The 13,090-nt window shown below is 36.1% G+C and overlaps 1 protein-coding gene across 3 annotated transcripts in view; it reads right to left on the reverse strand.

The window, feature by feature from the left end:
* Positions 1 to 13,090, reverse strand: part of LOC136038117 (glycine receptor subunit alpha-2-like) — a 121,027-nt gene that overhangs the window by 94,551 nt on the left and 13,386 nt on the right. For all 3 annotated transcript variants that reach the window (XM_065721137.1, XM_065721138.1, XM_065721139.1), the window contains exon 2: positions 149 to 249. In XM_065721137.1, the coding sequence (XP_065577209.1) occupies positions 149 to 249 (101 nt within the window). The remainder of the gene's footprint in view (positions 1 to 148; positions 250 to 13,090) is intronic.

The following is a 13,090-nucleotide window of genomic DNA, read 5'->3' on the forward strand; positions in this document are numbered from 1 at the left end:
CTTGGGAGGAGGTACAGAGGGAGGCCTTGAATAGATTAGGTTGGAGGAGGAGCGTGTGTAGCTGTGTTAGCCTCAGGAGGCTTGGTGCTGCAGTGAGTTATTATTATTATTATTATTAGCAGTAGTAGTAGTAAATTGATTTATTTACCCATATGATTTGTCGGTGTAGCTCTTCTATCGTAACCTTTTTGCATAAGTTGGTCCAAAATTGCAAGATGGCCAATCTTTCCTGAAGCGCCTTCCTTTTTTCTGCAATTGAACACAAAATCTAAATTGTTGATAAAATTTATTTACATAATATATATATCCACAATATAATATGTATTAGGCACCTAGAGCATACCTAGTGTCATTTAATGGTTAAAAGAAGAAGAAGAACAGCGAAAAATCCCAAATTTTGTTTCTCAAAATGGCGAAAATAAAGTGGATACTACCTTAAAGGATCATCAGACCATGGTTTTCACCAGAATTGGGCCTTCAGTACTTGATTCGGTTCTCTTTGAGGTCTAAAATCAGGGCAGCAAATTGCTAATCTCGGGACTCAAACGCATCTGAAGTCGAAATAACAGCTTCTTAATTCTGGGATCCTATGATTTGGGAGCCGATAATTTTTAATTTACTTCCGAGCAGAAGCACTGATTCATAAGAATGGGGGGAGGGAGAGTCGACAAGAAATTCTTCTAATTTAAAAAATTCAACCATAAAAAAAATTCATCTTTCAAAATCAATTTTAGGCTCGGTCTTTTTTAACTTTTATATGCTAAATTAAGATGAACAAGCATGCTTTCAAATCCAGGAGGCAGTTGCGGCCCCCCTCATGTTTGACATGACTTTTCCGAGGATGTGTGGCCTCTGGAAAGCTTTTTCATGCAGTCATCCTCGGTTAGAGCACCATAAAAGTTTGCAGAAAACATAAATATCTCATTCTTATAACCTTACATTTTTACACTTAGGAGGTGGAAGGGGGCGGTATATCAGTAAAAATTTTCCTGGTTTTCCCCCACCTACATTATTGACTAATCTTTCCGTAGCAAAATGGTTTTAAAAGTACTGATCCCATCAAATATGCAATCATCTTATTGAATTTTCCTGAGCACCGAAATAACCAGCCACCAACCCTGATTTTCGATAGCTTCTTTTTCTTGGTTATCTAAATAAAAAAGCTACTGCTCTGACTTTAGGTTTAGAGAGACCCGACCCGGCTGCCAAAGCAGCAACTTCGGTTTTGCTGTTAAATCATTGACTTAGACAAATTAATTGTCTAAATCCACTTAATTTTCATGTTCCGTGGAATTGAAGCTGAATTTAAAGTAAGGTTCTTTTCGGAAATAAAAAGACTTACGTTCAGTAATTTCTCTTTTAATTTTCTAAATACACTATAAAGGACACTAATTTCGGTAATTCTTTGTTTATATGGTTTGGGATAGGTAACTTTTTTTTAGATTTTGTTTCTTGCATATAACCGTAGTAACACCACCCGCTTTAACCCTCCCCCTACCCCAATACAAGAAAAACGTGTTATTAGTAGAAAGCATAGTTGAGATGGCATCTCTCCTTCTCTTTTATTGCAATATAAGATATTTTTTATTGTTGATATTCAATTTATTGTAATTATATTTCAATGTTTCTTTTATTGTAATAATAAGAGGGGAAACAAATTATGCCAAGAAATGTTTGCTGAAATTTTCGAACAAACAAAAAACTTAACTTTATTAATAATAATGATAGATGGTAATAAGCTTACCTAAGCTATGGATGTCAGGTGATTGGTTATAATGAGCCGAACCTGGAATTATTGTTGTGCCATGGCCCGAATTTTGGTAGAGGCATTGGTAACTGCTGTCCTAGCAGATCTTAAAGAGGTTGGGCCTGTAGGAAAGGGGTGGAGTTTTTTGTGAGTTATCAATTTATGGGTGATGGGTTCCCAAATTTCGCTATGTGAAACTCGCCATTGTCTTTATTGATGGCTGGTTTATTTTTAGTAATTTCCAGTTTATTTTAGCATATTTCGCTTTATAATGAAAGTAATGAGCGACATTAAAACTTAGAACAAATAAAATTGTTCTGTATATAACTAGTTCCACCACTTCTTAACGCTTCTCTCTTTGCGTTCGACTTTCGTGGTATTCTTCCGAATTCATTTATGGGAACAGGTTTGAATATTCGCTGTTAAAGGTTTGGGACAGGAATAAAAATTCAAACTTGAGCGTAAGGAACAAGGCGGTGACGGTGGGGGACTCGTAAAATAACTATATCATTGAATTTTTCATAGAAACATTCTACTTTAGTAGATGCACAATGGTAGTATAAAACTTTCCAGAGATTATAATATACTTTTTTGCCTGCCAAAATGCAAGTGTAATATTTTATAAGGCAACGATTGTCTACAAAAACATGGGAATCATCATCCTCGAGAGCTCAGGTACACTATCAATATTACAGGTACAGTACCAATATTTTCCCAAAAATCAAGGGGAGGGACAGTAATTTTACTCTCCTCCTCCTAAACCTTCTTCTGTATTATTATCTTGGAAAAATGAGAGTTTGAAAACTTTTAGATAGAATTGCCCTTTATGAGGTTCAATCATGCTCCCTCCAATACTAAAAAAAAAATCCACCGGCCCTTCTCCATAATAACTGATTCTATTCAATACTATCCAGGGGCGGAATTTGCTATGGATCAGGGGGAAAATGCCCCTACCCCCAAACCCTATGGTTTTTGAACGTCTCCAGGTCTCAAGATGCTCCCAGAAAGCGTCAAAACAAACTACTGCTTCTCCTAATGCACTTTATAGATAAGCAGTTCTTCACGCTTAAGCTTTTGACTTGAATGTGCAGAAAGTTTGGAACTGTCTATCAGGAACTGATATTCCGCTTTCAAAGTATACTATTTTCCAAGTTTTGCAACATCTTTGTAAGGCAATATTTAAACAGGCATTTGTTTCATTAGAAACAAAGACGGTAACATATTCAATAAAGGCTGGAGATTGCCCTATTATCCTAGTGGCAGCAGAAGTGTTCAATAACCAATGGGGTTGTACCTGCTTGATAAAACTGACTTGAGAGCACTTATTTTCTCTTAGATTTGTCTTTAGTGCTTAATCTGGGAAAGCCAACAATGGAAAAAGTACTAAGCTTTTTGATTGAACCTGGGGACGTTCAAAAAGATCCTTTCAAAAACATTGTTCAAGAGATGAGTTTTACATGTCCCAACGTCAAGTTGTCCTGTACTCCCAATTAGATTCTGTTTTCCACATTCAAAGAGTCGAAACAACTTTTAGTCGACATTTGGTCTATCACTACTCACTGTAAGCAGTTTCAAAAGGGATAAAAACCGCAACCATCAAGTGTGGCAAGTATTTCAGTCTTCAGATCTTTAGCGTGACCACCAAAGCTTGTTTTTAAATTGTATTCCCACAACCTGTTATTACTTTAAAGATTATATCCCGATTTGGATATGTAACTCTTACTGTAATAGTAAGTTGTTTTATTAAATTCAATAACATAATAGTTGCGGACCCACTCCCACAGAAAATTTAACCAACATTTAAAATATTGACCAAATTTTTAATTCAAAACTATTCGAAAAATGAAGTTGGAATTATTATTTTACACATTGGACATAGTTTGATAAGGAATATCAAGAAAATCCAAATAATCTCTTGGTAGCATTGCAGCAGAAGCCTTGCATTAACTATAATTTGACAGCGGCGAAGCCGACGGGCTCCTGGTACTATGCACATATATATATCTATATATATAAAACTATCTATATATATATAAAAATAAGTTGTTTGTTTGTGTGTCTGTCTGTCTGTCCGCATATGACGTCTGAATTATTTCATCATATACCAATTCAAAAACGAATGTATTCAAGCCGAAGTAGCTGAGTTGGTAAAGCGTTATGTTCCAGGTTCTAGATCCAAAAGGTTCCAGGCTCGAACCTTGGCTTTAGCATTAATACAAAAGAAGAAAAAAAATGAAAAAGGTAAAAACTACAAAAAAAAACTAAAAAGAAAATACTAAAAAATTAAAAAAACCTAAAAAACTAAAAAAACTAAAAAAAAGGTAAAAAACTAAAAACTAAAAAAGAAAAACAACTAAAAAACTAAAAAATAAAAACTACCAAAAAACTAAAAAGAAAAAAAAACTAAAAACTAATAAAAAAACTTAAAAAACTAAAAACTGAAAAAGAAAAAAAACTAAAAAAAAGGACAAAAACTGAAAAATAAAGGAGAAAAAGATAACCAAAAATATAAAAATAAAAATGAAAAACTAAAAAAGGTAAAAACTACAAAAAAAACATAAAAGAAAAAAAACAAAAAAGCTAAAAAAGGTAAAAAACAAAAAAAAACTAAAAAGAAAAAAAGGAAAAAACTAAAAATTTATTTCATCACTAGCTGTTGGGGTGGCGCTTCGCGCTTCCAATTGCCAGCTTTCCGTTTCCAATTGCCAGCAATTGATCTGAAAATGTTTGACCAGAGTCATCGTTTTGCAATCGGACACGCATATTTGTAGTTAATTTTAATATTTTTACGTGTGCCCATAAATTAGAATTTTTCAGGCAAGCATTCATTTCGTCTGCAGGAGTTAAACTACGTAAAAATTTCGAATATACAACATTCTTGGCTTTCCCATTGTCTGTGCATATACAAAGCCGTATGCACTAATAATGACGTCATATGCAAACGCTCTTTTTACAAACAAACAAACATGCATACACACAACTCGTTTTTATATAGATAGATAGATAGATAGATACAATACAAATTAACTGCGTAAAACTTGCGAATATACAACATTCTTCGCTGTCCAATTGTCGCTGCATATAAACAGATTGTCAGGTTTACCGACCCTCTAACATGCAACGTACAATTGTCCATGGGAAAAACAATCAGTATTAAGATCTATACCACATTTTTCTAATGATTGACCTTGAGCTTTGTTAATGGTGATTGCAAATGCTAATCGAATTGGGAATTGCAATCTTTTAAATTGAAAAGGCAGATCCGTTGGAATTATGGGAATGCGAGGAATAAGAACAGCCTCACCCTCAAAAGGCCCTGTCAAGATTGTGGCCTCTATTAGGTTTTCCATTGTTTTTTTTACGGCAAGTCGCGTGCCATTGCAAAGCTTTGGTGGGTTGATATTTCTTAAAAGTATTATTGGTACGCCTATTTTTAGTTGTAGCACGTGTGGTGGAAACCCTGAAAGATCTATGGAATTTAAAAATTCAGATGGATAATTAACCGCTTCATTTGGTTCCAAAACTGTGTCGACTGACTTGTAAAGGACTGCCTGGTCTCGAATCTTGGTCAAAACAATATTGTTGATTTCGTGGACGTCTATATTTTTGGGTGCGAGAATCGCTCTTTCACTTAGCCATTTATTATTTTTATAATTTTTTAGAATATTCGGAAATACTTTTTCAATCAATTCATTTTTGGACGTCACTAAATTACAGAAATCAGCAGGTAGTTGTATACGTCCTGAAATTGAGTCTATCGTATCATAAATGTCTTTTTGTTCCGACGTTAACTTGGAAATGTTATTTTGTACATACGACAATAGATCACTCGTACTGTAACTTTGTTCACGATCCAATTCTACACATGTCGAAACAGCAGCGATACGGTTAGGTGAAGGCATTCCCAAATCCTGAAGAGGTTTGTTTGCCATACGTACGCACAAATCTTCTATAATAACTAAAGTGTAGTTATAAATTTCTGATGTAAAATCAAAAGTCATATCTGACGTCTCTAACTGTTTTCGATGGAGTATATCTTCGGACATTTTTGACTTATATTTTTCCCATAACTCTGTAGGAGCTGATGGAGAGCAAGTGCACGAATTTGACTTGGGGTTGACGTTTCGCACGCGTCATTGATGCAGTTATCCCAGTGTTGGTCATTCTCCAATAAATTCAGAGCTTGGCATGCACTACGGTAAGTGTCATGTATAGTACCGTTTACAGTTCTCAAATACTCAAAGGATGTCGGACCGGTTACATTCACCAAAAGCAGGCGTAGAAAGAAGCATTCATGTTGATTGGGGTGAACGGTGTAGAGTCTTCCTATCGTGGTATCTTCGAAGATGGTAGGTTGGCCGTAAACCCACTGGTTATCTACTTCGATGGTGGTACCGTTGCCAGTGTAGGTTCTTCAGTCATTTTACAATTAGAAATTTCTCTTTCAACGGTCTTCTTACAATTAAAAATTTGTCTTTGAACGATATTCTTAAATACCTGTGTCCTGGTCGTCATTTATATTCCCTGTGTCCCGGTCGTCATTTGTGTCCCGGTATCCCAGTCTGTAATTTCTCTTTGAGTGTCCCGGTCGTTATTTATATTCCCTCTGTCCCGGTCGTCATTTGTGTCCCGGTCTGTAATTTCTCTTTGAGTGTTTTTTCTTTTTAGTATTTTTTAGTTTTTTACATTTTTTCTTTTTTCAGTTTTCTTTTTCTTCTTTATTTTTCAGCTTCACTATGAAATACATATCGCCGAACCTTTGTTTTTTTAACTAAAATCTGGTAGGCATTGATGACCTTATCCAAGTCAAAATCCCAAACCCAATCATCATCGCTATCATTTTCAGTTTTGATATGTTTTGACTCTCGCTGTCCAGGTGGATCTTCATCTAACTGCGCGGTTTTGCGTTCTTTAGCCTCAAGCCTGTTTCCTTGCTGTTCTTTTGATTCCTCGGCACGCTTTCTTTTCTGACTTTCTCTATCAGCAGCAAGTTTTTTGGCATAGACTCTTTGAGCATCTTCATCGGCTTTTGCCATTGTAAGTTCATCAGTCATTTTAAACTTAAACATTAATAGATTTCTACGTGAACATATATGTCTTAAATATATTTAATGACGTCACCGTCATAGCAAAAATGACGACAACTAACTTCATGACGTCAGTCGACACAGAAACATGACGTCACCTGATCCACAGACAGACAACTTATTTTTATATATATAGAAGATATACCAATTCAAAAACGAATGTACATACAGACCGGGACACAGGGAATATAAATGACGACCGGGACACTCAAAGAGAAATTACAGACTGGGACACTGGGACACAAATGACGACTGGGACGTGTGTGTCGACTGATGTCATGTTTGTGTGTCGACTGACGTCATGTTTGTCGACTATAAATGACGACTGAGACACATGGACACAACTACAACGGGGACGCCGGGGCGCACAGGGGGGATATATAAATGACGATGGGGACACAGGGAATGTTTGATTAGCAATCACCATCAACAAAGCTCAAGGGCAAACATTAGAATAATGAGGTATAGATCTGAAAACGGATTGTTTTTCCCATGGAAAATTATCTGTTGCAAGTTCAAGAGTCGGTAAACCTGACAATCTATTTGTATGTACAGACAATGGGACAGCGAAGAATGTTGTATATTCGCAAGTTTTACGTAGTTAAAAACATATATATATATATATATATATATATATATATATATATATATATATATATATATATATATATATATATATATCTATATATATAAAAATAAGTTGTCTGTGGATGGATGGATGGATGTGTCAGGTGACGTCACCTGAAAAAACTGGATCAGGTGACGTCAAAACTGAAAAAACTAAAAAAAGGCAAAAACTACAAAAAAAACTAAAAACTAATAAAAAAAATAAAAAAGCTAAAAAACTAAAAAAACTATAAAGGTAAAAACCAATAAAAAACTAAAAAAAAAACTGAAAAAACTAAAAAAAGGCAAAAACTACAAAAAAAACTAAAAACTAATAAAAAAAGTAAAAAAGCTAAAAAACTAAAAAAACTAAAAAAAGGTAAAAAACTAAAAAAAAATAAAAAATAAAAAAAACTAAAAAAAAGGAAAAAACTGAAAAATAAGCTAAAATAAAGGTAAAAACCAATAAAAAACTAAAAAAAAAAAGGAAAAAACTAATAAATGACGACACTCAAAAGAGAAAAAAAAGGCAAAAACTACAAAAAAAACTAAAAACTAATAAAAAAAATAAAAAAGCTAAAAAACTAAAAAAACTAAAAAAAGGCAAAAACTACAAAAAAAACTAAAAACTAATAAAAAAGCTAAAAAACTAAAAAAACTAAAAAAAGGCAAAAACTACAAAAAAACTAAAAACTAATAAAAAAAATAAAAAAGCTAAAAAACTAAAAAAAACTAAAAAAACTAAAAAAAGGTAAAAAACTAAAAAAACTAAAAACTAAAAAAAACTAAAAAAGGTAAAAACTAAAAGAACTAAAAAAGAAAAAAATAAATGACGACACTCAAAGAGAAAGCGACCAGGACAAAAGGAATGTTCGATTAGCAATCAACAAAGCACCGGGACACAGGGAGTATAAATGACGACCCGGGGGAAACAGGGGGATATAAATGACGACCGGGACAAAAAAACTAAAAAGAAAAAAAAACTAAAAACTAATAAAAAAACTAAAAAATCTAAAAATCTAAATAAGCTAAAAAAGAAAAAAAAAGGAAAAAAATAAAGGAGAAAAACAAAACTAAAAAACGAATGTATATACAGACCGGGACACCGGGATACAAATGACGACCGGGACCCGGGACACAGGGAATATAAATGACGACCGGGACACAGGGACACAACTCCGGTACACCGGGATACAAATGACGACCGGGACACAGGGAATATAAATGACGACCGGGACACAGGGACACAACTACAACGGGGACACCGGGGGAAACAGGGGGATATAAATGACGACCGGGACAAAAAAACTAAAAAGAAAAAAAAACTAAAAACTAATAAAAAAACTAAAAAATCTAAAAATCTAAATAAGCTAAAAAAGAAAAAAAAAGGAAAAAAATAAAGGAGAAAAACAAAACTAAAAAACGAATGTATATACAGACCGGGACACCGGGATACAAATGACGACCGGGACCCGGGACACAGGGAATATAAATGACGACCAGGACACAGGGACACAACTACAACGGGGACACCGGGGGAAACAGGGGGATGTAAATGACGACCGGGACACCGGGACAGGGAATGGTCGATTAGCAATCACCATCAACAAAGCTCAAGGGCAATCATTAGAATCATGAGGTATAGATCTGAATACAGATTGTTTTCCCATGGACCATTATATGTTGCATGTTCAAGAGTCGGTAAACCTGACAATCTATTTATATGCAAAGACAATGGGACAGCAAAGAATGTTGTATATTCGCAAGTTTTACGTAGTTAAAACCATATATATATATCTATCTATATTCACAGGTGGGACATAGGGACACAACTACAATGGCGCGTAACTATTATGGCGCGTAACGACTTACGCGCGCGGGGGGGCTTGGGGGGGGCGCGAAGCGCCCCCACCAACTAGGTGTTGGGGTGGCGCGAAGCGCCACCCCAACAGCTAGTATATATATATAACTCGTTCTTTACGCTAAAGTATTTTTAGTAATTTCAACTATTTATTCTACAGCCTTTGTGATTCAGGGGTCAATCTTAAAGAATTGGGACAAAATTAAAGCTTTAGTGTAAAGAGTGAGGTATTAACGAGGGGGCAAACCTCCTCATATACATAATAAAAATTCTGCTCATTTTAAGCGTAGTATCACTCTTTGCTTTTGCTGAAAACTTTGGTATTTTAACAATAATCTTTGTTCATTTACCATTTAACATATTCTATATCTATATCATTAATTTTAGTGGTTAATGAGGTTTATTAATAATGGACATAGATAGTATTAGATAATTGTAGCTGTGGTAAGTATAATTGTGGTTGTAGCATGTTTTGTACGGGTTGTAGCTGCAGAATGATAAGACTATTCGTAGCACATGTTAAGTCGTAGGAGTAGCTGTCATAGGAGTAGTAGTCGGGGATTTGTATTGTAAGACCAGTATTGTAATGGGAAAAGTTGTGCTAAAATTACAATTTATTCATATGATTTTTCTGAAATTCTTCTTACCATAGCTTATTCAAACTAATATATCTATTCTTACTTGTCGTTCTCACCAGCTGACGTAGCAAACTAATAAATCCTAGCTTAGTGAAGTCTTGGCGAAAGGTCATAAAATTTACATTTTTTAATTCAAGGATTATTATTTAGTTTCTTGGAATTTGACTTCGACTTGGGACGGTGCGTTTCATGTCTAGATAATTGCTATGGCCCAAATTTCATTCCTATCCCAATTTTGCCAAATAGTTAGGGATTATGAATAATCTGCTTTTCATAGTAATACACAAAAAGAATACAGCATTGGATTTTACAGTCTCTACCGGAGTTGCTAATCTCCATTTAATAGCCCTTCATCCGGGAAGTGCAATTGGGGGTTGAGGGCCGGCCATCCTGAGCTTTCGCACACCCTCAATGTTGACTCCCTTTACTGTTCCCCCATGTTTCTCCAGGGAACCATTTAGAGCTGCTTCAACTCTGACCTAGCTTATGGAGTCACACTACTGACCTCTGTTCAAGCACAGTAACCAGTGACACCAGGACTCGAACTCCTGTCCTCACGGATAAAGAGTCTCAAACCACAGCAATAGCGAGTTATTAATTAAAATAAGCGGTCCTTAAAGCTTTTGCTTTCTTTTACGTTAAAGGGTTTTGATAAGTTCAACCGCAAAAAGCGTAAAGCATTAAAATGGACCTTACACAGGAAAATAGAAGATAACGCCCATGGAATAATCAATGTCGCCTTATTTGGATTCTAGCAGAAAGGAAGGTATTTAGAGTACTTCTCAGTTGGGATTTGTAGAATTAATTAAACGCAGGATCAATTATTAATTAATTTAAGCGATCCTTGAAGCTATTGCTGTCTTTTGTGTCAAAGGGTTTTGACAAGCTCAACCGTAAAGCATTCAAAGTGGACCTTACATAGGAAAATAGAATGGATAACGTCCATGGAATAATCAATGTCGCTTTCTGTGGATTCTAGCAGAAAGGAAGGTATTTAGAGCACTTCTCAGTTGGGATTTGTAAGATTATCAGAATTAATCTCTAGGATTGATAGACCTGCTCCCTCTCTGTGAACTTTTGAAGGTAAGTTTGTTGCGTCTTGTTTGAAGTGAAATTATGCAAGGATTATCTTATGCACGATTTTGGCAAAACGTGGATAATTACTCCTCAAGTATCCCATTACCCCGCCCCACCCTCATTCTTAACAGAATTAAATAAATGAAAAGATTTTTTCAATTGAAAGTAAAGAGCAAAATTAAAACATAAAATGAACCAAAATTATTCCGTATTTGGGGAGAACTGCCTCCTCCTCAATACTTCGCTCTTCATGCTAAAGTTTTTTAGTACCTTAACAAGTTTCTTATTCTAATTAAATGACCCTCGTGTTTCAGGAGTTGTTCTGAAAAAATCGGGGTAAAAAGGCTAAATTTAGCGTAAAGAGCGAGCTGTTGAGCAGAGGCAGCTCCCCTCACTCCGTAAAAAGGCAAAAATTAGCGTAAAGAGTGAGCTGTTGAGCAGAGGCAGCTCCCCTCACTCTGTAAAAAGGCAAATATTAGCGTAAAGAGCGAGCTGTTGAGCAGAGGCAGCTCCCCTCACTCCGTAAAAAGGCAAAAATTAGCGTAAAGAGCGAGTTGTTGAGCAGAGGCAGCTCCCCTCACTCCGTAAAAAGGCAAAAATTAGCGTAAAGAGCGAGCTGTTGAGCAGAGGCAGCTCCCTTCACTCCGTAAAAAGGAAAAAATTAGCGTAAAGAGCGAGCTGTTGAGCAGAGGCAGCTCCCCTCGCTCCGTAAAAAGGCAAAAATTAGCGTAAAGAGCGAGCTGTTGAGCAGAGGCAGCTCCCCTCACTCCGTAAAAAGGCAAATATTAGCGTAAAGAGCGAGCTGTTGAGCAGAGGCAGCTCCCCTCACTCCGTAAAAAGGTAAAAATTAGTGTAAAGAGCGAGCTGTTGAGCAGAGGCAGCTGCCCAGACTCCGTAAAAAGGCAAAAATTAGCGTAAAGAGCGAGCTGTTAACAGAGGCAGCTCCCCTCACTCCGTAAAAAGGCAAAAATTAGCGTAAAGAGCGAGCTGTTGAGCAGAGGCAGCTCCCCTCACTCCGTAAAAAGGCAAAAATTAGCGTAAAGAGCGAGCTGTTGAGCAGAGGCAGCTCCCCTCACTCCGTAAAAAGGCAAAAATTAGCGTAAAGAGCGAGCTGTTAACAGAGGCAGCTCCCCTCACTCCGTAAAAAGGCAAAAATTAGCGTAAAGAGCGAGCTGTTGAGCAGAGGCAGCTCCCCTCACTCCGCAAAAAGGCAAACATTAGCGTAAAGAGCGAGCTGTTGAGCAGAGGCAGCTCCCCTCGCTCCGTAAAAAGGCAAAAATTAACGTAAAGAGCGAGTGGTCCTAGAATGTTGCGAGAGGGCTCAAAGGAAATTAAAAGTTCTAGTATCCTTTTTAAGTGACCAAAAAACTGGAGAGCACCTAGGCCTCCTCCCACGCACATTTTCCCCCAACGTTACGGGATCAAAATATCGAGATAGCCATTCTGTTCAACTTAGTCAAAAACCTTATAGCTATGTTTTTGGGGACAACTTAATCCCCCACAGTCCCCGGGGGAGGGGCTGCAAGTTACAAATTTTGACCGTTGCCTATTTACAGTAATGGTTATTATGAAGTGTACAGACGTTTTCAGGGGGACTTCATCGCATTGGGATGGGGGTGGGTTGTGGGAGGAGTTTTTTTTTATTGTTTTAAAAAGTAGAGTTGTGACAAAGAGTCAAACTTTAGCGTAACGAGCAGGGCGTTGAGGAGGGGAAAACCCTTTCATATACGGAATAATTTCTGTTCGTTTTAAGTTTTAATATCGCTCCTTAATTGCAGTTAAAAAAACTTTTTTTTTGTATTTAATTTTAGTTTAGATTTAAGTTAACTTCATTTTAAGAGCAATGTAACTTTGAGAAACTTTGTTTAGTTCAAGTACTGATTACAAAACTAATTTATTTATGATACAAAACCATATTTCATTAAAAAAATTAAACTTTGCATTTCCAGTAAAACTTAGAATTGAGAATTCTAAGAAGTTTGACTTTTAAGCTAAAAGCATGAAAAGTTTTAAAAGCTATGATCAAGAAGAATAGACTGACGGGAGATCCTTCTCCTCTAGAGAGGGCGCATCC

This window comes from Artemia franciscana, chromosome 17 (assembly GCF_032884065.1).
Source record: "Artemia franciscana chromosome 17, ASM3288406v1, whole genome shotgun sequence".
NCBI lineage: Eukaryota > Metazoa > Arthropoda > Branchiopoda > Anostraca > Artemiidae > Artemia > Artemia franciscana.